General features: G+C 45.6%; 1 protein-coding gene across 14 annotated transcripts in view; it reads right to left on the bottom strand.

Annotated features, from left to right (window-relative positions):
- The window catches only part of myo18ab (myosin XVIIIA b), a 73,083-nt gene that overhangs the window by 19,777 nt on the left and 25,872 nt on the right, over positions 1-27,434 (bottom strand). For 5 of the 14 annotated variants that reach the window (XM_029000353.1, XM_029000357.1, XM_029000354.1 and 2 more), the window contains exons 3-31: positions 26,506-26,653; positions 25,900-25,944; positions 23,269-24,459; positions 22,587-22,667; positions 21,826-21,861; positions 21,079-21,144; positions 20,243-20,330; positions 19,703-19,809; positions 18,969-19,145; positions 18,013-18,223; positions 17,437-17,579; positions 17,235-17,335; positions 16,362-16,425; positions 16,141-16,285; positions 14,000-14,011; positions 13,202-13,375; positions 12,918-13,008; positions 12,600-12,792; positions 12,135-12,221; positions 11,158-11,299; positions 10,480-10,639; positions 10,212-10,398; positions 9,775-10,012; positions 9,080-9,189; positions 7,782-7,847; positions 5,576-5,704; positions 1,994-2,137; positions 1,106-1,195; positions 905-1,024 (exon numbers count right to left, since the gene is read on the bottom strand). In XM_029000353.1, the coding sequence (XP_028856186.1) occupies positions 905-1,024; positions 1,106-1,195; positions 1,994-2,137; positions 5,576-5,704; positions 7,782-7,847; positions 9,080-9,189; positions 9,775-10,012; positions 10,212-10,398; positions 10,480-10,639; positions 11,158-11,299; positions 12,135-12,221; positions 12,600-12,792; positions 12,918-13,008; positions 13,202-13,375; positions 14,000-14,011; positions 16,141-16,285; positions 16,362-16,425; positions 17,235-17,335; positions 17,437-17,579; positions 18,013-18,223; positions 18,969-19,145; positions 19,703-19,809; positions 20,243-20,330; positions 21,079-21,144; positions 21,826-21,861; positions 22,587-22,667; positions 23,269-24,459; positions 25,900-25,944; positions 26,506-26,544 (4,437 nt within the window). In that variant the 5' untranslated portion in view covers positions 26,545-26,653. The remainder of the gene's footprint in view (positions 1-904; positions 1,025-1,105; positions 1,196-1,993; positions 2,138-5,575; positions 5,705-7,781; positions 7,848-9,079; positions 9,190-9,774; positions 10,013-10,211; positions 10,399-10,479; positions 10,640-11,157; positions 11,300-12,134; positions 12,222-12,599; positions 12,793-12,917; positions 13,009-13,201; positions 13,376-13,999; positions 14,012-16,140; positions 16,286-16,361; positions 16,426-17,234; positions 17,336-17,436; positions 17,580-18,012; positions 18,224-18,968; positions 19,146-19,702; positions 19,810-20,242; positions 20,331-21,078; positions 21,145-21,825; positions 21,862-22,586; positions 22,668-23,268; positions 24,460-25,899; positions 25,945-26,505; positions 26,654-27,434) is intronic. The other 9 variants (XM_029000361.1, XM_029000362.1, XM_029000363.1 and 6 more) reach the window with 6 other exon arrangements.

The following is a 27,434-nucleotide window of genomic DNA, read 5'->3' as shown; positions in this document are numbered from 1 at the left end:
TGATCCAAAGAGACACGCACTTGGTGAGACACACACACACACAGACACATCTCACAATTCCCTGATTCAGATTTGAGAGGGGCACTCTAAACACATCCAACACACTCAGCAGGAACTGCGCCGTTACGCATTCGGTGGAAAAAATCCATTTCAACACTCACAGCGTCCGCCTGCTGTCGACAAAAAAACCCACACAAAAGCAAATGTCAAATGTCAGGGCGAAAGCGAAAAACGGCCACCAGCTTTCAAATGTCAGCGTCCCAGAGCACATTACCCAGCTTCCGACAGCTAATCTCTCTCCTTTAGAAACCAGCAGCTCCTACAGTTTATTTCAGTTTCCAGTTTGGTCCATTCTATATGATTTCCATTCTATATGCAACATATTGAGATCTATATGGTTTTCAAGTGTATATGTTTTATTTTATTCATTTGATTTCACTCTAGCTTGTTATGTGTGAGTAATTTTATTTTAAGGAATTTATCCCTTTATTCATTTTAGTTGTTTATTTTAGCTAATAAATCTTTTTTTTTTTTCATTGATTGATTGTCCTTCTGGATGTAATCAAAGACCAAAGTGGTCGGTTTCTATTTAGTGGGTAAAACACTCGCCAATGAACCAGAGGACCACAGATTCGAAGGTTCAAACACCAATTACTACCACTGTGTCCATGAGCACTGAACGCTGAGTGAAAAATGTGGATGAGGGCATCTGAAAAATGCAACAAAAGTAAGTATAATACATAATTCCATGTTGCACTTTTCCTGGTCAATTTTATGCCTGCTGTTTTAATCAGATTTTCATGCAGGGAACCTAGAAGATCAGATCCATTCAAACCAAATGGACCAAGTGGACTGGATCCATCCTAAATCTCAGGAGTCACTGCAAGTCACGTGTGCTGCCCACCTGAAGCTCCTTCATGTCCTTCTCCAGGCGCAGCCTCTCAGAGGTCTCCGATTCCAGCAGCTGCGAGGCCGACTCCCCAGTGTTCCTCTCGTCCGCAAGCTCAGACGACAGCTCAGTGATCTACAGGCCACACACACACGTCACTACAACTCCAGGGACTGGCCATTTGGCCCGGATGATGCGTGCATTTGTGAAGCTCACCCTGCTCTCCAGGCGATCGCTGTTGAGCCTCAGCTCATTCCTCTCCTTCTCCACCTTCTCCAGCTTAGACTTCATAAGCTGAATCTCTTCCTGGGATGCAGAACAGACCAAGAGGCAGCCGGGTCAGATATTACATCCTTCATTATCCCAGGCCTACATGCCGCATCTCATAACAAGGCAGAGGCAATCTGACTGTCTCTCCAGGGAACTTGTGGCGGGCCGGTGGGGTGTGAGTGTGTATTTTTTAACAGCGGGTCCCCTCAGAGGAGCACGCTTGTCTGCATGACTACGCGGTGCTCAGCGGGATGCAGGCCTGTGCCAAATTCACACACCGGCACAAACGGATACACACACAAGGGCATAACGCACAGAGGGCCACACTGGCCCCTCACGCACTCACACTTCCTCTGATACTGGTGGTAGTAGCCTAGTGGGTAACACACTCGCCTATGAACCAGAAGACCCAGGTTCAAATCCCACTTACTACCATTGTGTCCCTGAGCAAGACACTTAACCCTAAGTTGCTCCAGGGGGACTGTCCCTGTAACTACTGATTGTAAGTCGCTCTGGATAAGGGCGTCTGATAAATGCTGTAAATGTAAATGATATGCTAATGCGCTCCGGTTAGGAGGCAGAGAAATCCGTTTCATCCCACCGGCTCCTCTGCAGAGCATCTCCTCCCCAAAGACCCAGTCATAGCTCTCCTCACACTTCCACACACGCAACCTCCAACTCTGCAAACACAGGGTCTGTTCTCAAGCCTCCAGAGATGGGGACGTAAAGACCGGTATGAACACTGGAACGTTTTTTTAGTCATACGGAGCCCCTGGAGGGACGAGGGATGCTCTGTGAATGGATAAAGTGGAGGACACAGCATCGGACACTCACATCTTTCCCACGGATTTGCTCCTCGGTGAGCTGCACTTGAATCAGCGGCCGAACGGTGGTGAAGACCTTCCACCAGGGCCAACCCTTCACCCCGGTGTTTTTCTTTATGTTCTTCTGGATGCAACGAATCGCCAGGTCTTGGATCTGCAAGTGGAATAAAGAGAAGAGGTTAAAAAAGCCACAAATGTCATAGGTGTGGATCTCTAGTCTGAAGGACTCTGGTCTCTACCAGTGCAGCACCTCTGGCCAGGAGAAAGGGGCCGAGTCTGGCTGTACAATGGAGACCCTGTGAAGGGAGACTGTGTGGGCCAGGAAGCCTCCCTGGTGGAAGCCCAGTGAATGGGTCCCATTGAAGTCCTGAGGAAAGACCCCCTTACGAAGCGATTCACTCTGGGCCCAGGAGTGGGAGTTCAGTGACGGAAAGAATCCCCCCCCCAATCACATTCACTTTCATGTCAACTGATGCAGAACATATTCCCCCACAATGGAATTACTTTCCTTTTTTAAAACTCCACACAAAGAGATGGCAACTGTGGTTGGCCTTCATTTTCAAAAGGTCCCATCAAATGATGTCCCAAAATGGGTCTGGAGTGGACCCAAGATCTTGGTGATTAAACCAAACATCAATACCCCTTGGCACCCAGCAAGAGCCAAGATTTTTCTCCGATCCTGCCAGCAACAGACAATTATCTGGAAACCCCATTAGTTGCCCACAACCCGCCTCACTGTGTAGCTCAGCAAAAAAGAGCAGCATGGATTGAGTATCTTCTAAGTTTGTCACTCAATGAAAGCTTTCCAAAAAGAATGTGACTCAGTTATCCATTTAAAGTGGCATTAAAACTTGCCAGTGTAAGGAAATGAGAAAACATTGACAAGAAATACAGGTTTGTGTATACAAAAATGGTGGTTGGCTGCAGTAGAATTTTTAGTACTGGCTGACCTGCCGTGTCACTTATCCAGCTACCCATTATTTTCTAAAAAAACACTATACCATATCTTATTACTAATATAATAAGCATAAGGTTACATATTAAAATCAAATGGATCCTAAATGCATACTAAATAGCATGTCAGTATGGACTTTCAGGTGATAATGGAGGTAACTGAGCCTCCGCATCCATGGTTTTTACATTACATGGCTTATTAGTTATAGGCATGACATATAATCTAGTTAGCTAGCTAGTTGTTCTCACTGGGAATTATTCTTATTAAAACAAAAGACTAGAACTATTTAAAACTAATTTAACTGATTGGTTTTGAATTGTAATATAAAAACATGTATGCAATTTAATGAATGTGACGTTTTGTAGCTAAATAATGTGTTACTAATATATTATTACCTTCTCCAGGTTGCAGCTCCCTCTTGTACCCTCAGATCATCCCCATCTGTCCATTTTAATGTCCCTTCGGCATGTCTTACCTCTATGGGGAGCAGAGCTTTTAGCTGCTCCACACCCAGGCTCTGGAACTCACTATCACCCGAGTTCAGAAATATCAACTCACTCTTGCACTTTAAATCCTCACTCAAAACCGTTTTATATAATATATATCCCTTATTACATTGTAGGGCTGCAACTAATTATTTTAATAATTGATTAATAGTTTCTTAAGTCGATTCTTTGTGGATAAAAAAAAAAACAAGAAAAGCATTCATTTCCAACCCTTAATTCAAAAACAGATGTATAATCTTTAGAAAATGCCAAATATAAACATCTGCCAAATATATAGACTGGTGAAGTGCCACCTGAGCTGCCAGAACAATAAATAATTTCTTTATGATACAAATCAGAAAATTGAACAGGATTTGTTTGAATGTCAGAACTTGTTCTCCACACTACAATGTACACACTTTTGCAGATGAACACAACCACAAGCTCTTTGTTCAGACACTTTGCATTGCAATGCAAAAATTACAATGCTCCTGGTTCAGGCTCACTCTTTTCTTTGCGGCCATGTTGCCTGCTGCAGAAAACAGCCGCTCAGATGGTGTTGATGTGGCAGGGATGCAGAGGTAAGATGTGAAGTCATTGTCATTGTGAAACACAACACAGCACAGGGTGCACACAACGAAACATGTCCTCTGCTTTTAACCATCACCCTTGGTGAAACACAGCGTGAAAGGGGAGCAGTGTGTGTGGACAGTGCTTTGTTCAGTGGAACCTCAGTGGCACCGTGGGCTGACGAGCTTGCGGGTTTGTCGTGGAAGGAGAAATGGGCGGGTCAGGCCAGATGTCTGCTAAATAAGACTACGCGTGTAAAAAAAAAAAAAGCCCACGAAACGCATAGTCGTGTTGAGAACGATTCGTTGTTACAGCCCTATTATATTGTCTTTTATTATAGTTTTGTTGTATGTTGTATGGTTTGATTATACAGTGTTCTTGTGTGTCAGAAAGGCGCCTATAAATGCATTTTTTTTTTTATTATTATTATTATTACTTCTCTTCTGTAGAGCATATTTGATTCACACACCTGCTTTCCCCTTGGAGTAAAACGTGACTTTAGGCAACGGTATAATTAGAACACCGCAGAGCTCTGCCGCTGCTTCTGCTGAATGTCAAAGAGTGTGAGGCTTTAAAAACATGGAACGAATGCTACTCTAGGCTATTTAGCTGCAGCAAGGCCCACTTCACGCTATACAGGAGAGATAAAAACAGCTCTACAGGTAGAAACCAGCTCCTCACTAAAAATGTATAAACCGCCGCCCATGAGCAAATTATCTGAGATGGGGACAAGTAAATGGATTTTGCTTTAACTGTTTAGAACAGCATCTGCGAGTTAACCAAAGTGAACCACATAAAAAAGGAGAAACTACTCCCAGCAGGGTCGCTCAGTAGACTGGGCGTAGGTTTAGAGAAGTTTAAATTAGTTAGAGCGGGCTCTAATCTAATCTCTAATCTTCCCTTGACACAGCACGGCGCTCTGTCCCCGCCGCTATAATGGCATTTCTCACCCCCGCGCTGGTGAAGCAGCTTCTCTGCGTCCGGAGTGGCTGTAACAACCAGCAGACCACCGGGTGCAGCTTGTACTCACAGCGGAAGCACGGTCGGCGACTTGGGATCAAAGCCCCGTATCAGCACAGAAACGGACCGTCCGCATGAGAGCGAGCCTCTGAGCAGTCGCTCGACAAATACCACATCCCACTTTCATCCCTTATCACACACTCTCTGGTGGTGGAGGACAGCTCCGGAGCTCACCCATGTGCCTGCGGGGGGAAGAGCTGGCCCCTCCGAGTGGTGACGAGGTGTTAGAAGCATGACACAGGCAGCGTGTGGGGCTGAGAAGGCTGGGGAGGGACGGGGCACTTCAGGAAACAAGCCGAACTTGGCATGACACTGACCCAGAACCGCCAAACCCGTGAAATAGGGACTAAGGTGAAGGAAAAACTAGAATGGATGGGCCGAGCGCCAGGGGTCTGTGATCAATACGGGCCGTGATTGAGGGGATGTTCGGGTCTCCAGAGCTGAGCAGAAACTTCTCCACTTCTCAGCACAGAGCAACCCCCCCCCCACACACACACACACACACACACACACACACACACACACACACAAAAACTAGTGGTAAAAAAATGTTGATTCTCACCTTCCTCTTTTTGAAGGCTTGCCGAGCCAGGAACCCTCGGCAGGCAGCCTGGAAGAGTGTGATGTTGCGTCTGGTCTGGATGTCCCTCCGTTCCTCCAATTTAGCCAGGATTCCGGCCCTGAAGAACACCTGCAACGGCAAACAGAAACAAACAGAGCAGCTTTATACAGGCAGACACAGGTGAAAACGACCAGGAAACTCAGAAACTCCGGACCAGATCCTGACAATAAATCATGCTTAAGACTCAGAACATAAAGTCAAATTGACAGGGTGATATAGAGGTTTAGTGTTTTAACAGCCATGTTCTCATCAAATTGTCATTGTGACATAATTACATTAGTATTTATTAATGCTGATGGACGGTCATGACAGGCATGGGTTTGATAGCCCTGGAATCCAAGAGGCCACACTTCCATCTTCAATCCAGTGTCTCTTTCACAAGAAGAAAATATCTCATTGAGAGACCTACACTCTCTGTACAAGTGAAGACTTCATCTTGAGGCAAGATGATAAATGAGCAGAGCAGATTTTTACGCCCACACTGTGTGGGGTGGATGCATCACCCACAAAAGGCAAGGGCCTTTAGGAAAGCTGGTCTGCTGCCTTGGTTCTTCAATAATGCGTGGGTGCAGCTCATATTCGTTGCTTTGTTCTCCTGTCCAGGAGCTGAAGGTCAATCTGACCATCAGGGCAAAGAGGTCATCTCACAAGGGTCAACAAAGGTGACCTCTCCATGTCAACTAATAGGCCAGGAACATGCCAGACAAGTTCACGGGTAGCATAGCCATAAGGAGGTTAGTTCTGAGTTTCACTTAAAAATATCAAGTCTCAAAAGCTATGACCTACACCATCATAACAACATCATAATCACAAAAAAAAAAACTGACCACGGCATACCTTTGAGTTTTCAAGCCGCGAACCAAAAGGAATCAGAATGCGAGAACTGTTGTGGACTGTGTTCGCGAGAAATTGGAGGGACGTGACAGATAGAAGTACATTTATGTGGGTTGGCTGTTACCCTGGCAATTTTATATTTTATTACATTAATTTACCACTTTAGGCAAAACATACATTTTGAAAATGTAGATCGGTTATGACTTGAAAACAATAAGCTGATGGACTGAAGTCGCCCAAGGCACAAAACTAGGCGTGCATTAATCATATGAAACTGAAAAAAAAAATCAGTGAAAATTATCCCATAATTCACTGTTCTCAAATCATGTGATAGCATTTGCTCCTGTTTTGGTTCAGTTCGTGATTTGATCCGTATTTGATCCACTTCTTTTTGTGGGTCTTGGTGCGGTTGCTTTGATGCGCAATTGAGCGCGATTACTGTGTTCACGCCAGACAAAACCAATCGCGCCAAGGGGGGGAACGGAGTAGAGTTCGATTCAAGCACACTAAAGCCTGACAGACACGACGATCGGAATGGTTGAAACATTACGAAACTGCAGATACTATCTTTGTGTTTTATTGTTTTGTTTTTTTTTTTCAAATTAAACTGAAGTGATTATCCAACAAGCTCCACACACTAATCTTTATTATTATGGCCCTAGGTGTTGATTTTGCTAATCACCTTTTAATGGGGTTGTTATTACCATTGATCCTGTCGCAGTATGGGCCTCTGCATCCCTCCAGGGCACTCCTAAAGTCATGGCTGCTTGTGTTTTGGGAACAGGGTTGAGGGAAAGTGGGTGTTGGTGGGCTAATTGCCACCTTCCACTCCCAGGGTCCGTCAAGAGTCACAATCACACACTGCCAGCAGGAAGGCATGCTGGGTAAACTGCTGGCCCGAAAGGCAAAGTGTTTCACAATGCGGGAATATGAATCATCCTTTCTGGCTCTGTCTTGGTTTGAAGGCTTCTCCTGCAGGGACCTGCCTGCTGCTGACGGCAGAGTACACAATGCACCAACCCCACGCCACAATCTAAATGGAAATCACGCCATCTGGCAACCACGGCTATAAATAAGTCGCCTAATTGTTAAAAGTGATACAGAAACCGCCTTATAAGACTGTTTATGTCTACATGCTGATGGTAACTGCTGCTTTTATGTGATGAAGACCTGCGTGAGCGATGAACTGCTGCTTTAATGTAGCTGTGAACCGTCGTGTTGGAATTGGTATAGGTGTGAACACCTGGTGTTTCTTCCATGACTGATGAGGCCGATTCCCAGAAGCGGCTGAGGGAGGCTTTTGTTTACTCACCCGACTAAGGCCCATGTGGTAGTTGCTCTTCTCCAGCTCCAGCGACTCCAGAAGTTCCTCAACAGCCTGAGGCAACAAAAGAGAAGATGATGACTCAGGAGGACATATCAATACTAAATGATGCTGTTGACTAAATTATTTCATATTGGCTCTTTATGAGTGTGACAGGACTGGGCAAATAAATCAGATGGTCTAGCAGTAAGGACATGGCCTTATAATTAGAAGCTTGTGGGTTCAAATCCTGCCAAGGTTCCACTGATGGAAAAGCACCGCCCCCACACGCTGCTAACTGTTCACCAAGGGTGATGGGTTACTTGCAGAGGACACATTTCATTGTGTGCAGTGTGTACTGTGCTTGCTGTGTATCACAATTACATATATAGCTTTTTGGTTTCTAAAACCAAAAGGTGCTGTAACTCCCTGCTCTCCTTGTTTGGTGTGGCATTGTTCAACTCTAGACTTGTCCTTTAGTTAGGAATGAGCACCGTAGAGAGAGGATTTGTCGTTTATGAGGTTCTGCAGCTGCTACAGCACAACAACAAACATGTTATCCACCATTGTTGTATGTAAACCACTACTGGGGTTATAGGTCAGGTTGGAGGTTTTAGAAAATAACCATTCTGGGACACAAGGCCAGATCAGTTAGAAATGTTCCTGTTTTAGAGAAAAATATTCTTGTGTGGACGGAGCTTCAGTTACGGGCCAAGGTTTGCAAAAGGAAATATCCTGAAAGTTCAAAACGAAGGAGTTGAGATCTTAGAAGAAGAGAAAGGTGTCTAGCCAGGTGAAGAGGTCCAGAGCACTGGAACTGCAGAGGAGTAGCTGAGCAAGAAACAGGCTTTCAAAGACTGGAAAAAAAAAAACCCAAAGCCCAACTGCTGTCTCGTCCTCACTCTCTTTTCCTCTATTCAAATAGCACTTCATTACATCCATTGATTTGTCTGGGCTTTGAACTTTCTGCACAACCCGCACAGAGACTAATTCAATACAACTTTATAAGGGTCTAATTCAATATAGCTTTTTTTTTTAAGTAAGTGAGCCTGGGCACATCTCTCCGGTCTTGTTTGCTCCACCTGAGTGAGGTTCGTAATGGGGTGTGATGTGAAGCATGGAGTCCCCAGTTTTGTTCTGATTAAGAGGACTCCATGATAAAACAGATGTGCCCAGTGCCCATTAATCATGACAACAGCTCTGGGTCCATGGCGTTGTCATAATCAATTACACAGAACAGCAGTTAATGGGCTTATGGGGTGGTCTTAAATGGAAGAAAAGTGTGTGGGGAGACAGGTGATGCTTACCCTCTTCTCGTCGGTGACAATGTAGTTGCGCCCGTGCTTCTTGGTCAGATGCGGGACCAGCACGTCGAAGCGTCTGCGGAACTCAGAGAAGACCATATGATCAGGGTAACCTTTAGAGAAGGGGAAAAACAAAGAAGGGTCAGTCAGATTGGTTAAGGTTACCTTACAGGCATAGAAACAACTTGTTATGGGGTGAGAACCACAGGAGCATAAGTGACATTTCAGGTGCTATGGAGACAGACACAATGATGGCTTCCTAATGCCATAAGAACAATTTTAAATTCTTAAAGACTGAAATAAATGAATCAGCTTCTTTGTTGTTATCTGGTGAATCTAAAAAAGTGACAAAATATAAAAAGTTAAAAGTTTTATGTGATGCTTTTAGTGCCTTCTGATTTAGCCTCACGACCCTTATGAGAATTGCATAAAACCTAAGCATCGAGTCTTTTGGACATTAATGGTGATTTGTCTTCACATAGTAAAGGGGAGTTTGGCGTTCCACAAGGTTCTGTCTTAGGTCAGTTGCTATTTTCCATATACATGTTACCATTAGGTTACATCATTCATAAACACTTCTATGGCGACAACACATAGTTGTTTTTATCAGCAATGCCAGATGAGAGGAAGCAGATGAACAGAATAGAAAACTACTGATTGTAAGTTGCTTTGAAAATAGAGCCCATAGAGTTCCGTACCTTGCCTGTAGATCCTGAGGGCATCCAGTAGCCTGGAACCCCTGAGCTGAGCACGCAGCAGTGCCACATCCAGTTGCATCAGGCCCGTCTCGCAGGTGTCCACGTGGGACTCAGGTTCCCCACCACGAGGTGACATGGCCCCCAGAACCTTCATGTCCCCACTCAGGGCTTCAGCTTTGGGCAGCAGGCAGTGCACAAAATGCACCCTGGACCTCCTCACGGTGTCAATCAGAGCATCCTGTAGCAGAGTAAAATATAAAAAGTCAAAAACAAAATCAGAGGACACATTTTGTTGTGTCACAGTGTGCTGTGCTTTCTGTATATCACAATGACAATCACTTCACTTTCACTTTAGGATACAAATCCAGTGTCAGTATTTGACATCCTACATGTTCTACAACAAATTCAAGCAAATGTCTGGTTGTGCTGCCACTCACCACTTGCAGCTTTATCTGAATGCAGAGGGATCTCTTCTTGACAGCTGCCATGCCAGTGGTAAAGGTCTTCCTCATGCTGGTGGCACGGCGCAAGGCCAACTGAGATCCGCCCTCCAGGCCCGCAATGGAGCCAGACAACACCGTGGGCCCACCAGAACGGCCCATAAACAAGCTGCTGATGTTCTTTCTGTTCACATGAGTGAGCATGATAGATTAGTGGGGTCTGCAAACTAAACGCATACAAGGTGTTAGGGCACATGGCACACACTTCTGAGAGTCCTGCAGGATAGTGGTCGCGTTCTGAGAAGCGGGGTTCTGGCGGGCATGGTTGAGCCATCCTTGGACGTCGTACTCCACCCAATCCGTGCCATGACTGTGGCCCAAAAGAAAGTGATGTGGCCTCTCACTCTTCAGTAACAGAGTTGTACCTGAGGTGGTATTTTAAAAGGAATTTAACAAAATACACAGCTAATAATGTCAAATTGAGAGAAATGCATGACATTTTTGCTTAGTGCTTTAATTATGCACAATACAGCAGATTAGACTGTAACCTGGTTAACAAAGGTTACAGATTAGACAGTAACCTGGTTTTGACCATGAGTCAAAAACTATAAAAACCATGAGTCAAAAAAGCTGTACACTTACATCCTCATAGATTTGAGAAAGTCATAGTGAATCCAATTTATGCAGATTTATAAATACATTTTACTGCCACACCATCATAGATGCAACCAGGTGTACTGAGTTTACCATCTGCAAGGTTCTGCAGATCGATAGCAGCACATATCTCAGCACATATGAGGAAATTCTCTGCTTTGGTGTACAGTGCAGATATTTATTTTGGTACGTGTGGCTGAATTTGTACAATCTGTGCCAGGAAGTAAGCATTGTGTGTGAGTAATATGAGTGTGTGGCAGGTTGTTTGGGTGGCGTTGTGTGGTCTCACCCTTGCTCTCCCCCTCAGCTGGACCGTAGTAGCTGAAGAGACGCTCTAGCATGGTCTCCTCTGACCCCCCCGGCAGAGTGGCCTCTTCCTCCATGAGCCACAGCAGACCCCGCGCCTCGTCTGTTCTCCCCAGGGTCCGTACCTGACATCAACCGGTATCTAGATCATCTCACCAAATCTCCATTTATTTCCATTTAACCGCCTCAAAGGCATCACTAAAAAAAAACTTAAATCTCATCTTATATTTAAAGCAATTCTTCATTGCATAAAGCTAACGAGCTCTGTATCATGTTAATTCTAAACACATGAGTCGCTTTCTGAGAGCTAATAATTGTCTTTTAAGTGGAACGGTGTAAGGGGAACAGACAGCTTGGACTCTCAAGCATAGGAAAATTCTCATTAAGGACTTTAAACGTTAGGTAAGAGCTTCAAGGCATTCTTTTTTTATGCCCAGCTGTCTATTGAACCAATTAGTGGCTGTAATAGCTGCTTTTATCCACCCTTCCTATCCTTACAATACCACACAGACACTTCACAGGCAATTTCTCAGTGGTCATGGACGGTGGCTCAGAGCTCATTTTGGCCTTCTGAATATTAAGACTTCTCCAAACAATTCTCCGAGCGGCCATTTGGCAAAAGAAAGACTCCCCTGATTAAGAGTGCAAAAAGTTATTTACTGAATTATTCCTTTTGTTGTCTGAAAGCTGAGACTAATTACACAACAAGAAAAAAAAAAATCCCTTTTTCAAAACTCTGGATGCGTTCCAGTATAAAGTTGTCAGGACAAAAAAAAAGATTAATTGCACAAAGTGAAACCTGCAACTGCTTCTGGCTCAGGGTAATTAAATTAAACCGCAACCCTGCCTGCTATGAAGTAATTACGGCGCGAGCCCAAAAACACGCATCAGCTCGGCTAAATGCGCTTTCTAGCCCTCCACGCCGACAACAGGAGTGAGCAGGAAGGGTTTTGTCCTTACCAGCGCTTGAGTTGAGGCTTGGTCTACAGCAGCTACAGACAGAGATGTACTGGACTCTATGTCATCTAAAGCAAGCTCTATGTTTTCCTAAATAGGGACAGAGGGTGGGTTAGTTGTGTTGTGCGGGATTTTTCCAATGGGTTATGCGTCACTTTGATTGTTCACTTTGATTTAGTAGATTGCCAAGCGGCCAAATCATTTCTTGGATTAAAAAAATAATGTAAGACAACAGGATGTAAGCGATGAAAAATACTTAAGAATGTGTCTCATTATAAATCACAATATTAAATCCATTGACTACAGTAAAACAATCAATTTCAAAGACTTTGATTTATCATTTTTCTGTCATTGCCGTTAAATCAGAGCAATTATAGTGAGAATTATGCATTTCTAATTTCCTGCTACAACACGTGGATGTGTGCGCTGATGTGTATTCGTATGTGTATAGGCGTGGATATATGCCACCTCCTTGTAGCGCTCCAGCTCCTGGACGAAGGTGCGCTCGTGGAACAGACCCTGCAGCCGCTCCTGGGCGTAGTTGTGGCAGAGCTCCTCAAACGAAGCGCCGCGCTCTCGCCGGGCCAGACGTGGGTTCTGGAAGCCTGGGGTGTCCACAATCAGCAGTGAGCACAGGGAGTGCTGACTGGACTTAAGGGCCCTAAAACACACAAGAGCAACCTGGTTTTGTAATACTTTGTATTAAAAACTGCTAAAACAAAATGATATTAAATTAATAATGTATCGTCTCAGTAACACTGTATGTGTGTGTTTGCTGCAGCTGACCGATTGATGAGGGAGATGACGAGAGTGAAGAGTTCGGAGTACAGGCTAGACGCCATGGCCTCCAGACACTCCAGCGCTGTGACCTTTGGCCCTGGCAGCAAACGACATTGACCTTACATGTCAATTTGTCCAATGATTTTGAACAAAGTGACTTCAAATTACCATGTTAGTCACACTGCTATCACATTGCTGTAAATGCAATGTAATATATGTGTTTTTACAAGATCAATTCAAGGAGGTTAACAACACTATGCCAGTGCTGAAATAGACTTTATGGGTCCTACCTGAACCGTCCCCAGTCCCCGCATCGTCAGGCCCCTGGCGGAAGGAGGTGGACCTCTGCAGGGTGCCCTTGGCCTGGTGCTTGAAGATGGAGGAGGAGAGCTCCTCCAGCGTGCAGCCCAGCAGGTATGCCGCTTTCTGGGCCCACTCGTGGCGCGCAAACTGCTTTCGCCCAGCTGGAAGCAAACAGAGGAGTCCTTTAGACCCTGACAACTTCACCGCGTACAGCAGAGCAGACACGGGGGACCACGGCCCTGCAGGTGATAAACTAATAATTAATGGCAGAGCAATGAAACAAACAACTCTAAACCAAAAAATTCGAGTTTGAAATGCGAACTTACATACAGTTCAGAAATAACACTCAAATAAAGTGTCTTTTAACACTTTAAGACAGTTCTGACCGCAAATCAAACTTTTAAAAGAGTGAGTGCCGGAGAGGAAGGGCTAACAATAACACAAGAGGCAAAACCGAGGAAATAAAGTCGTGTGGGGAATACGGGAGGAAGTTCTATTTCCTCCGCCGCTGTAAATAACAGAGCGGCGGCGTGATAATGAAAGTAGACAACATGGGAGATATCAGACAGAGGACTTTAAAAGAGCCGCTTTTATCTGGGCCTTAAGACAGTGACAGACATTGTTAAGAAGCCATGAGAGAGAACAAGAAGAAACTGCGGAAAAATATTTTTAAAAAAGGACCCGACATCTGGTAATAATGATAACGGCATTAAGAAAAATCACTCACAAAACAAGGAGCTGAATGAAGTTGGCTTGTTATGTTACGTTGTTTAATTTGACTTTACCTTCATCGGCGTCTGCATTGAGACGGAGCAGCATGCAGCATGCAAGTAGGGAAAGAGAAAAAACAAGAGAACAACAGCGGTTAACTTTAATCAGGACCAGACAGACATGCAGACAAAAAATGCAGTCCCTTCACGCAGACAATGGGGACACATGGAGCATGTCAACTGACAGGCAGTGAGGATGAGGATGGTAACTCATTGTCATCAAAAACCAATGTGTGTGTGTGTGTGTGTGTGTGTCTGATGGGGTAGTAAAGCGGACAGACAGTCAATTCTATCCCTCCCCTCCCTCTCTTATTCATGTCTGGGGTCATTTCATCTCATATCGATTGTGGGGCAGAACAGGCCAAGCTAATCGTCATTGGCCGCCTTCCTTCAACAAGAACACCAACACTGCCCCCTGCTGGTCAGAATGTAAATATCTTGTGAAACCGACCAAACCGTTCATCTAATTGTTATAGAGGGGTCCTTACACTTAATTAATACAGATTAATGTTAGTGATGCATAAAAACAATCAATGAATTTAGAAGCACTTCTGCAACTGGTGCATTTAACCAATTAAACTGATGCACATTACAATAAATCATTAGGAAATTAGGCTGGACTGAACTATGAAAGTGAAACGTGAAAGTGAAGTGATTGTCATTGTGATACACAGCACAGTGCACACAACAAAATGTGTCCTCTGTATTTAACCATCACCCTGAGTGAGCAGTGGGCAGCCGTGACAGACGCCCGGGGAGCAGTGTGTGGGGACGGTGCTTTGCTCAGTGGCACCTTGCCACTCGGGATTCGAACTGGCAACCTTCTGATTACTGGGCTGCTTCCTTAAACGCTAGGCCACCACTGCCTCAAACTATATATTTAGTGCAAATTAACCAATTTTACATTTATCAGATGGAGCAACTTAGGGTTAAGGGGCACATTGGTAGTAGGTGGGACTTGAACCTGAATCTTCTGGTTCATGGGCGAGTTTGTTGCCCACTAGGCTACTACTTTTTAAAACCCATCCGTAACCGAGAATCGAACCCGGGCCACGGCAGGCACCAAATCCTAACCACTAGACCACCAGGGAAATTATATATCAACAATAATAGCAATGATATATCAGATATATATGAACAATAATAATAATGGAAGTTATTCTGGTTCAGTTTCCAATGTCAATCTTGCATTAGTATAACTGCACATGAATAAAAAGACAAATAAATAATAATTAATTACCACATTTAACTGTTATTTTGGTGGTATGAGGGACAGATGTATTGACTATGGTGGTGAACACACATACACACATTCCTATGAGGGGCCGTTTAGGAAATATTTCAGACTTTTGTTACACAAACACATGTGAAACACACACACATTCACATATGAAACTGACAAGCATGCATTTATACTACTGAAAACTCGCACACACACATATGAAACACTCACACAGATACAGGTGAAAACCACACACACACACACACACACACACACACATATGAAATATTTCCTAAACGGCCCCTCATACATTCCAACACATTCACCCACTTACCGACTTACTACTCTATACAACAAACGCTACAACACACACACAAACACACAAAGCCACCATGTTGACCCGGCAGTGCAGTGTCCAGTGATTAAAAAGGTCCATGCGCAGGGAGACATCAGAGGCAGCGAATAAACAGTCCCCACGCAGGGCCATCCGTCTTCATTAACACACCAGGGTGCGCACACTCGCCCCTGTCCGCCGCCCACACTCTCCTAAAATAAGCCTCAGAAGTCCTGTCCCTGCCCTCCTCTGCTGTGCGCCCTCCCGTTGCCTTAATTAATAACTCGCTCTTTTTAAAGGGCTATATAATTACAGGCTGCCGATGAGATCCTTCTTTGTTCTACACTGACAAAATACGAAATACATAAATTCTCAAACGATGCAGAACACTGTTAAAGCTTCATACAAGTGAACTTCAGTCTGACTCAAAGACAGGCGAACATTATACCTGCATGCATTTTTATAAGTAATAAATTATTCATACACACAGATTATGTATTAAAATGGTATTAACTGAAAAAACATCCCCGCCGTGAGCCATAAATCCTTGTCGGAGGCAGAATTCTTGACACCACAAACCAGACAGGATGTGAGTCCTACCTTTGGTGGCCCCTGCAGCCCCCAGGTGGTATATGGCCCCCAAGATCAGCCAGAGGGCTTTCTGCTCCTCAGCTGAGATTCCCAGCACCTTCATGGCTGCCTGGAGCTTGGTGAACTGCTGGGCAGCCTTCTGCTTGTCCTCGGGCTGGAAGAACAGGGACAGTTGGGTCAGAACGATGTGGTTTAGAATCAGTATTTTTGGTGATTGGTGTAAAGTTTACCTTGGACTGGGGTACAATTCCAAAAGCACTGTTCTCTGCAAAGTGGTTAAAATGCAGTTCAGTCCTGTGGGACATTAGAAACAAAACTGATATTACATGGAGAATTCAATCCTTTATACTGAATATTTAAAACCTAGAAACAAATGTTGACTTGACACCACAGTCACCCAGAGGTTCTGTTCATAATAATACAGTGAAACGCAAACTCTTGATTATTAATGTGACAGAAGTAGTGAGAAGGAATGTGTGTCTCTTTAGAAAGCAAGACAGGGAAATTGTATTTATAAATCCCGAGGCCATTTATAGAGATTTGTATCAGGAGCCAAGAAATATGCATATTAAAGAACAAAGAAAAAGAAGAAACAATCATGAACAGGGTGGAAATAGAAATGAATGTGATATATTTACTATATGTATGTATATGTGATGTTTTTTTCATTGCTAAGGAAGATTTAGTGTATGTTAAAGTGCTGATTAACTGCATGTTGGAATTGGTGGTGGGTGTGGTCACGCTTGTGACATCGACTGACACCCCCTATACACAAGGGGCGTCAGGAGTATAGAGAACAACGCGAAACAGAACAGGAAGGGGGGAGATGACGATACGCTACACCTGGTCCTGTGATGTATTGACAAGAGAGGTTTTACAATGGTCTACAATGAGGAAGTAGGGTGTGTGCGAGCTGATGCCTACAGGCTTTAAAATGACCTTTAATGACATGAACAAGAAAGGCCTGGTGATTAGTTGACTGTGATACTTCTGAGTTTGTAAAAGCTTCCTGCGCCAAAGGGTTGCCTTACATTTTCAAGTTTTTTTTTACAGTGTAGTCACAATGTGTAAAGTTAATCTTTGTTACCTGTGAGAAGACTCACCTGAGATTGGTGTCTGCTCCAGCCATCATGTAGTAGAAGACATTGAAGGTGGACTCTGCCTCTGGCCGTTTCGCAACCCGCAGTTTCTCCAGCAGCATGGTCTACAAAAGGCAGATATGACAATTGGTTTCCACAGATCTTACGAAGACATGGAAGTCACTCACAAGATGTATGTTCTTCAGTGCCGATGGTAAAACCGTACCTGGATGGAGGCAGAGGCCACCTGGCCGGCCTGGTCAAAGTCCAATGAGACGATCTGCGAGAAACGGCTGGCGTTGGCATTCATGGAGGTGGCGCTGTTCCCAAATCCGTCCAGGATGGTGTAGACCGCCTGCCACTTCTCCGCTGGAGAGACAGAACGCACCATCATACAATGATGTTATTGTCTATTAATTATGTTATATAAGAAGCGGGTGTTCTGAAAACTGAGAACTTCTGACTGGTTTTCAGATCAGGCCTGATAGCATTGCGCCCCTCTTTAACAGTACAGTGTATCAGCCCTGTAGCTTTCATTAGCCCATTAAAAGCTCAGGAGTTTTTGATAAAACAAGCTAATTATCCCAACGCTCCATCTTTAGCCTCAATGCTCTCCATCACACAGCCAATAGCCATCGATCCAGCTCCTATAGGGCGACTTTCCAGCCAGGCCACTGGTGCATAGAACACACACAGAAACACACCAATGCACATGGATGGAGAAGATGTTTAGGGCCCTTCAAAGATCAGCACTAAAGAACTCCATCATAAACTACACATCCAGAAATGCTGTTCTGCTCACCAGAGAAGATCTTGCCAGTGCTGCCCGCGATGGACACCAGGTATTGAACCAGGTGCTGGGAGTTGGTGGTCTTGCCACTGCCGCTTTTGCCCAGCAGGACAATAGACTGGTCCTGTCGCGTGGTCAGCAGGTTGCGGTAGGCAGACTGTGCCACTGCATAGATGTGAGGACCGGCGTCCTCCCTCCGACAGCCCTTAAACATGTGCATCACCTACAAGAGAGACTGCTTGATAAGAGTTCCCTTCCCTGCAAGGAACGTTCTTCCCAGTTTCCAATTTATGTTATTCTGCGTCATAAGACAATCTGAAAAGCTTCAGTTTCCAATGAGCTAAATTAATTATTACATTACATTACAGGGGTCAGACTGGCTTCAAATGTCCACCTATTAAATATAATTGCACTTTTATCTGCATGATTTGAACATATAAGTGGCCCTTCAGTCAACAGCTGATGGGATTTGTGAGATGGAGGACATGCATTTAGTCCAAGCAAGTCGGAAAATTTAAGGTCCCTGGACCCTATCCTCCACCTACCTGCTTTGTCTCACCCTTCAACAATGTAATCACACAATTTTAATTTAACTTAATTTTTCTTAATTGACTTATGACTAATAGGTCTATAGTCACAGTCATTCAAAACTGGAATTTTAAATGGCCTTTTATTGGGCTTTCAATTTCATTTTATGGACCCAAGTAACACCCTCCTTAAATAAGATGGAATTATATAATGTCTACTTATATAGTACTTTTAAATACATAGCTTTTACTAATACATCTACCATAACATAGATTCAGATCCTAATACTGCTGCCCCTCAAAAAATTTTATATTCTAATTTCTGACATTAGATTCTGATTTTCATGAGCTTTCAGTCACTATTAACAATATATTTTTCAATACAGTTATAAAATCTTGTTTCCAGATTTTGAAGGCTCTGAAGTGAGCACAAGCTCTCACCTTCTCTGAGTACATGGAGGGGGCACTGATTGGGTTAATGACCACCATGTTGGGTCCAGAGTAGGTGTGGATCAGGTTGCCCCCGTAGCGCTGCCGTAGCGAATGTAGCACACTGGACTCGTTCAGGTAGAGCAGAGAGGCCAGGTCCTCACAGCGGTCAAACGACGGGGGATTCGCCTGACAGCGGAAGAGGTCAAAGGTTAAAAAATCACAAAAGGTCGTGAAAACCACAGCTAGTTTCTGAGGCTAAAAGATAAGAAGGAGAGATGAGATCATTTAAATAAAAAATAATAATAAAGAGAAATTACAGAATTATAGAATTAATAAACATCCTCAGCCCAGGACTATAGACTTTGAAGTTTTGAAGAGTTTGTATTAAATCAGTAAACCTTATATGGTGCATTACGCTCTTTTTGGAACCAATGAAAGCTGAAGATGGTATGCATGTTACAATCCCACCGGTCACGTTCTGACCCCACCACAGGTCAGACAGTCCATCATTTTCAGAGTCCCAATTTCACCATGACCATCTGTGCTGGCCAGAGGCCAGCAGAAAATGTGCAAGGCAGGCATAAAGGTCTATCTGCCCCGGGGGCATCTTGTTTTCCCGTTCCAAATGTTGTCCCACACTCATTAAAAGGTGAGTGAGGAGGCTGTACGCAAACACAGCGGGATGGAGCTGGTGTCTCTAGGGTCTGGGGAGGCTTTCTCTTCCATCAGTGTAGTTATCTCACCTTCTCAATGTCATCCTCGTCCACGTCCAGCAACGTCCCGTCGTGTTCCAGTTTGATTTTCACTTTTCCCTCTGGCAGGCTGCCCGCCTCTGTCTTCAGCAACGTTGCTATGGTCAGGTAACAGGGAGATATAATGAGGTCAGTGATAACATGTAGTAACTGTAGCCTCAGCCAACACGTTCATTGTTATATTTGTACAAATGGCATTTCAAATGTTTTCATGTCTCGTCATTCTGTCCGTGCACTCCCCAATCTATTTCTAAAAATTAGAAAAGTTGTTTCTATTCCTGCAACATTCAGAAAAATGCAAGATTTGAAAATGAACTAGATATTACAGAAATTGCCTATGTAAATGAGTCCTAATTTCTGAATATCTGGCAGCCCTTTATGAATCTGAAGAATGAATACATGCAAACAATAATACGTGCAAACATGTACTGTGATCTGTGTTGTTTTGAATTTGTGCATCAGAGGTCAGTCTAAATAACAATAACGATCATGAATGCATTTGATAGGAATAATAGGATAAGGTAAACTCACCCAAGGAGAAGCCATCTTTGTGGACCAGCCACACTTTTTCTGAGCCGTACCATGCCTGCTCTGCAGCAATCTGCTCCTCCGTCTTCACCTGCGGAGGGACAGTGGACATCTGTCAAGGATCATTCAACGACACACACACACACACAAGCCATGCGGAGCAACACCATGCTGGCCACATAAGAGTGCATGCTTTGTGTGAAACACACCATGCTTTTCCAGGATATTCACCAGGGACTGTGTGAAATGAGACAGTGAGGCGTCTTTGTGATCTCATATATCGGCCACTACAGGCCACCTTCAGAAAAAAATAATAAGGTGGACAGCAACCTATGGGTCATCCATGGTCCAATCAGTGGTGAGAATGATGCCTCTCACTGTCATCCCACACCATCTAAACACTATTGGGAAATTTGCACAAGTGACACAAGGTAGGAAAATATATAATCTACAGGAACAGAAAAAAAGGACAAAAATAAAACCAGTTTCATAGGGTCAGATTACATTCTGTTCTCCCAACACAATCTTGGTACAGGAGTCACGTTACATGCCCTGAAGTGTGACATTTATCAACTGGGATGCATTCGAAAAAAGTGATACGGAACAAACACACCACAGCAAACACACAAACACACTCGAGAGTGAAGATTAATGGCTAAAAATGGTTAGGAATTATTATTACCATTCCAAGCGCCATTTTTATCAACTCCTACATTAAGACATTGCATCTTGTGCACAAACAGACACACCGAGCGGTGCATAACTGGGACGGCACTTGGGACAGGCAAGTATCGGGGCATGGAAAGGTGAAACACACTCAGGCACAGCACAAGGCAGACCTTGGGTTGGGCGGCGGCAGCATGGGCCGCCTGCAGGATGGCCACAGGGTCCTCCTCCACCTGAGCCTGGAGAGGCAGGCGAGGCCCAGGAAGCAACGAATGACAGTTAGGGACACACACAGACAGAGAGAATGGGCTTCAGACTTGTACAGAGCATGAAATCAACAGGCTATGAGCACAGGGAGAACGCGGAGAAAAGGCCCCGACGATGAACTGCCGGAGGAGGAAGGAAGCCTGAAGGCCAGAGGCTGGTAAATTCACCAGAGTGGCAGCGGACATTGTTGGTGATATGAGGCATAATGACATGGAACATTCATAAATGGGGCCTGAAAACAGCGTAGGGGCACATGAACACCTGTCACTCATAAATCACATGACTATTTACTACCACATGACGTCAACAGCCAAAAGCCAGTCATTAAAACAGATCGTCACAAACCTATTAGGGCTACATGCATAACTTACTTATCAATGCCGAGCATGCACAGGTTGTGCTAAGAGCATCTTTGGCACATTTTTGATGGAAAAATCTGGCACTCTGATACAAAAGCGGGTGACTTGTATGAAATCCCGAATTTCGGGGAGATACAAACACACATTAAAGGGGAAGCGCTAACGGGAATTTAGTAACGGACTGAGGCTTACGCTCCAACACGCCACACGAGAGCACGCTGCAGCCAGACCGAGGGAAGGGGCACACATGGGCCAGGAGGGCAGCGTGGAGGCATCCCCCGGAGGGCACGGTACCTGAGTGGGGGGCGGCTCGGGCGCCACCGGCTCCAGCTACAGTAGCCAAACAACAGCCACGGCGACGGCAGCGGTAAGCAAGAAGCGGTGGGCGGGAGAGAGAGGGAGAGACGAGAAACGTATGCAGATGAGAATGGAGGGGGGGAAAAAAAGACAAGACAGACATGAATGTGACTGAAAGCGTGCGAGTGACATCGCAGGACAGTGTATGACACACCAACGGACTGTTGTTCTACAGTGAATGTCCACTTGTCCCATTGCAAAACATTACAAAAGTCATTCATTTTTAACAGAAGTTACATGCACAGAAACTGCATTCTTAACCTTTCATTAGATGCAAAGAAAGAAAGAAAGAAAAAAGATGGACTGCTGTCAATTAAAAAGTGTCCTTTACAACCCACAACCGTCCCACTGTAATTGTAAATGATCGTACTGGAAGTGAATACGTTTGGTGTTGGAGGGTTAAAAGGACGTCACACAGGGCGCCAAAATGGCAGAGGAAAAGAGACAGGGACAGAGCAAACAGGACGGAAATTACAGGTGCATTGAAGATCCTTTCCAGACGCCTCTGAGCTTCTTCCGTGGGACTCAACGACGACACCTGGAGGCCAAATCACCAAGACGTTTACTGCCGACGTACACATTGTATTCCAACGCCGCGCCATACAGGCAACAAAGATGGCCGAACTGGCCAGCGCTGTTGATCCAGTGACCCGAGCAAACGTGCACACACACGCACACAACCATGCACGATCACACACCTGTGATGTCACACTAGGAAGGGGTGGTGGAACGGCAGAAGGTTTCCCGGCTGGGTCAGATAGCATTGGTGCCTTCTTCACCTTAGCAAAACGAGAGTTGACACACAGAAGAAAGGGTGCGAGTTCATCTCACAGCATTGCCGAGATTCTTGGTCATTCTTAACACCAAGTCAACTTTCCACGCCGCTAACTAATTTCTAACAACGCAAACACGTGGCACGCCTTCACTCTGACGAGCGCGCGTTATTATACTACGTTCAATCTGCTTCTGAGAAAAGCCACACCACAGCACCACAAGCGGCTGGTAACGGCCACCGGACAGTGCTCCTGCGCCGATACGCGCTAAAAAACTATAAAGACGCGTCTCGCGGAGACAGCGCCGCCACCTGTAGTGGCCGCTGGGGCTCAATTTGGCTCCACTGTTCCCGCCAAACCGTCTTACACAGTGGCCCAGTCCCGAAAAATGACCGCATTCCCAGAACAAAAATGGCAACATCCGCACACAAGCTTACACGGTTACGTGGTAAAATATTCGTTTTACCAGGGTGAGTGATGTTAGTGGTTTTGATGCCCTACAAATCGCACATCGGTTAATAAGAACTGGTATATTTTTTTTAAGGTGCATTTCTGTTCCACGCGCATGCTTCATTGTTCTGACCATCCTTGCCCGCGTAGTCCATACCTCTGACTTCTTCACAGCTTGCTGTTTAGTGATGGGGATGAACCCGGTCGGCGGTGACAGGGGATTTGGTCCGGAGACCGGCACAAAACCAGAAGGAGGGGCCGGTGGCAACGGTTTTGTAATGGGAACAAAACCTGGTGGAGGGGCAGGCCTGGCGCTTTTAGGCACGGGGGCGGCACTTTCGTGAAGGTTTGGAGCAGAAGGTTTAGATGCTGGAATGAATCCTGGCGGCGGTGAAAGGGTCGAAGGCTTTGGTGGAGGGATGAATCCTGGGGTGGGGGAAAGGGCACCAGGCCTTTGTACAGGAATAAATCCAGGAGGAGGAGACATGGGAGCTTTTAAAGGGGCTTTAGAAGGTGTAGAAGGTGTGACAGTAGTAGCTGTAGGTGCTGAAGGTGCTGCAGGCCTATCCTCTGGCTTTGGGGCCGGTCTGTGCACGCTCTTTTTCTCTGTGTGCTTTGAACTCTCCTTGTCTTCTGTTGTCTCTTCTTTCTTTTCCACCTTTTTCTCCTCCTCTTTCTCGGGCGGCCCCTCTTTTCGCAAGCGCGGGTGGTGATCCCTGGTCCTGCCGCGGCCCATGAGGTTGGCAAGTCCAGCAGCAATGTCATCCTTCTCCTCCTTTATAGTGTCATGTTTGAAAGAGAAAAACGGCATCTTGACTGCCTTGGGCACACTTTTGGGTTGCTCTGGAGCAGGTTTAGGGGGTTCGGGTGGGGTTTTTAGTGCCGTCTGGGTTGGAGCAGCACAAGAAGCTGTGGGTGCTGATTCTTCATCCGGTGGAAGCACCTTTCTCACCACCCGCCGTACCACCTTCACCACCTTCTTGCGGGTCAAGCCCTGGTCCTCGGTAAGCTCCGGCTGATTCACAGTGACGGCCTGGTCTGCTCCGTTAAGGGTGCCTTCGCTCTTGCTGTCCCCATTGAGCGCAGGCTTGGGGCTCATGGGAGCTCTGGCAGGCTCAGGACTCCTGAAGCGCTCAGGTATCTTGGGTGCCTCTGTGGTCCTGAGCGATGTGGGCCTGATGCGGTTGGGCGAGGGACTCTGCACCCGCTCCCGGTATTGTGACACTGGCCGTGCTTGGTTCTGCCCATCGTGGAGTGGCGGTGGGCTCTTGGCTCTCAGCAGCACTCTGCCAGGCTCCAGGCTGGGCACCGACTGGGAGCGGCTACTCAGGCTGCCATCGCTGTCAGACTGCTCTCGGGGGGGGAAGGGGACACAGGGGACACAAATGGGAAACTATGGACATGCTGCAGTCTGTCATGATTAAATAATGGGTGTCTGTCTTGTGCACTCAGTTACAAAATTGTAGATCTCTGGCTATTTCTCGGACCACCACCTTGATGACCACAAACTCACAGGTTCAAACCCCACTTACTACCATTGTGTCTCTAGCAAGACCCTGAGTGTCTCCAGGGGGACTGTCCCTGTAACTACTTGATTAGGCACTCTGGATAAGGGCGTAAATAGAATAGTTGGTTTGATATCAGATTAGGCATAATTTGAACTCCAGTCATGGAAAAGCCTGCTGTTTTCTACTGACCAAAGCTGCCATGTGGTCGGCCATTCGGGTCACACTTAAATTAGCCCGAGCTAAGGTCTGACAAGCGTGTCCCATGCATGAGGGAAGTGTCTCTGCTGGTTGAGCTGACGCATGCCTGGGTGCTTCCTGAAATAGCTCAGCTAGATAGAGATAGACAGAGGCGATCAAGTGAGAGTGCAAGCCCGCTGCTGTGCCGCACTGCAGCGCGAGGTCGTCCGACACCGGTGCGCTGCAATCTGGAGCATCGTGCACAAGCGGGCGTCGGTCCCCGGCTCTTATCTCCCTGACATTTAACTCAGCTCTTCATCCAGGCAGGAATCCCAACGGTTAGAATTCCACTAGTTTGGACGAAGAGGATTGACCACTGTGTGCTTACGTTACCTGAAAGACACTTGGCTTTGGCTAAAACAGGGAAATATTTTGTATTAGGACATTAATAACTGCTGCGTCTCTACATCTTGTACCTTCAATCGTGAACCTGGTGTGAAACTGACGAAATGTGTCCTCTGCTTTCAACCCATCACCCTTGGTGAGCAGTGGGAGGCCATGAAAGGCGCCCGGGGAGCAGTTTGTGGGGACCTTGCTCAATGACGCCTTAGTGGCACCTTGATGGTTCGGGAGTTGAACCCACAACATTTGAATTACAAGTCCGCTTCCTTACCCACTAGGCCACCACTGCCCACTGAGGCACCACTTATTCCCTTGCTGTCTGAAGAAGCCTTTTCTGGTAACTTCAGGTCACTGATTATTTGCAACACTCGCAATCTATCAGACGGGGACTTGCTGAAGCTGAGCCAGATTACAAATAAGGCACGTCACCGAGCGAGCGTGGCAACGATTGACAATTTCCTGTCTAGGGCTACAGCAGGCACTCCAGCTAGATTACATGGGCTTTGCAAGGGCCTGAGATGAGAGGCTTTTTAACCGTATGAGCTAAGAGGACCGACTCTGTATTCACTCATGACGCTGTTGCCGGATGCCTCTGCACTGTGTGACCAAGGCGTCAAATCTTTGCCGGCGTAATGCTGCCTGCACATATATGCCAGAACATGACGTTTGCATTTCAACCTGCATCACACGATGAAACTTACACTGTCTTTAAGGATCTTGGCGGTTGGCTTTGTCTCTTCTTTGACCTACAGAGATTGGCATGAAACACGTGACTCAAAACTAGATCTCAGTGACAAAAAGAAACACACCCCTGACATGCAATATATAAGTGAATTCATATGAGACCTCTATAACATGATGAGGAGAAATCCCCAAGATCAATCATTTAAAGTTATTTTGAGACGTGGCATCATTTTACTGCCGTGGTCAAGCGAGTCGCAGCCTGTCAAGGCGAAACCAAAAGCCCACTGGCAAGGTAGTGGACAGCGGCCGAGTGTTTTCCATTTGCACTCGACATCTCACATTTGTCAGCTGTCATGCAACAGGCAAACTCCAACTGTAAAAGTCATTCAACTGGCGTTCGGCCTAAATTCCATGCTGAGCTCCTGACCTGACGAGCTGCAACATATAACACCTCAGACACCTTTTAAAGCGTTTCTCTGGGCATTAAGATTTTCCGTCTTTGAGACGAGTTGAAGGTGCCAAGCATTGCATGAACCCTCAAAGCATCAGCATTATCGTCACCGGTTTCGCTTTCTCAAAACGGCGAGTCGACATTTTTTTAAAGAGAACAAAACGCCACTTTCCTTTTGCTCCCAGAATGAAAAGCGAGATGAGAACGCCATGTTGGCTGCTCTGCAGTCATGGGCCGCTCTGTGAGAACAGGGGTGGCGCTACGGGCCGAGGATTGTGGAGGGGTCTTCACGACGGAGGGACAGATCGAGCTGGAAAACACTGTGGTGGGGAAAGGGGTCAATAAGGTCAGTACAGAGGGGAGTGGCCTAGGCTCACAAATCAACACAGCATAACTCATAAATACAAAAAAGATATGACCGGATGAATGCAATTGGAGGAAGATTCATTACAGCCATTTACTGGGAGAACCCATGAGTCCGAGAGTCAGAATCTGTGAGCTGAATCAGAGTTTTCTTCCTGGTGGTTTGAGGACATATGAACCAAAACACTTTGTTAAATAAAGATCATTATCATTTCATGAATATTAGAAATATTGAAATGTATTTAGAAACATTTCACACTAAAAATATTTGGAGCAACGATCAATTATCATATTTGATGTATTATTTAACTGCCTGTTTATGAGTGGCGTTGTACACTCGGTAACTGATATCTGTTCATCTGCGACCTGTGGGCTTAAATAAATGCTGAGACATGAAGCTGCCAACATGTCCACAACTGCGCCCAGCGCAGCTCTAATCCTCACTGGCCACAGAGCGTTCACAGGGTCACCAGTCTGGCCGGGCCTCGGCTCCAACTGCAGCCAAATAAAGGAAACCCCACCCTGGAGAAGCTAATCTATGAGCCCTGAGTAGCGATACTTCGGAGTGGCGACATGGCCCACGTCTCCATGACAGAAACAATAGACATTAAGAATTCTGTCACGATAATAAGCACAGATGAAGGTGAACTCCAACTGGAATATCACTAACACCTCTTCTCTTTTGAGCACAACAGTTGTGAGGAAACGAGCGTGCAGCCTTCTTAATGTCAGCATACA

Source organism: Denticeps clupeoides, chromosome 13, assembly GCF_900700375.1.
Source record: "Denticeps clupeoides chromosome 13, fDenClu1.1, whole genome shotgun sequence".
In the NCBI taxonomy this organism is placed as follows: Eukaryota; Metazoa; Chordata; class Actinopteri; order Clupeiformes; family Denticipitidae; genus Denticeps; species Denticeps clupeoides.
The sequence above is the reverse complement of the archived record's forward strand: the minus strand, read 5'-3'. Positions and strand labels throughout refer to the sequence as shown.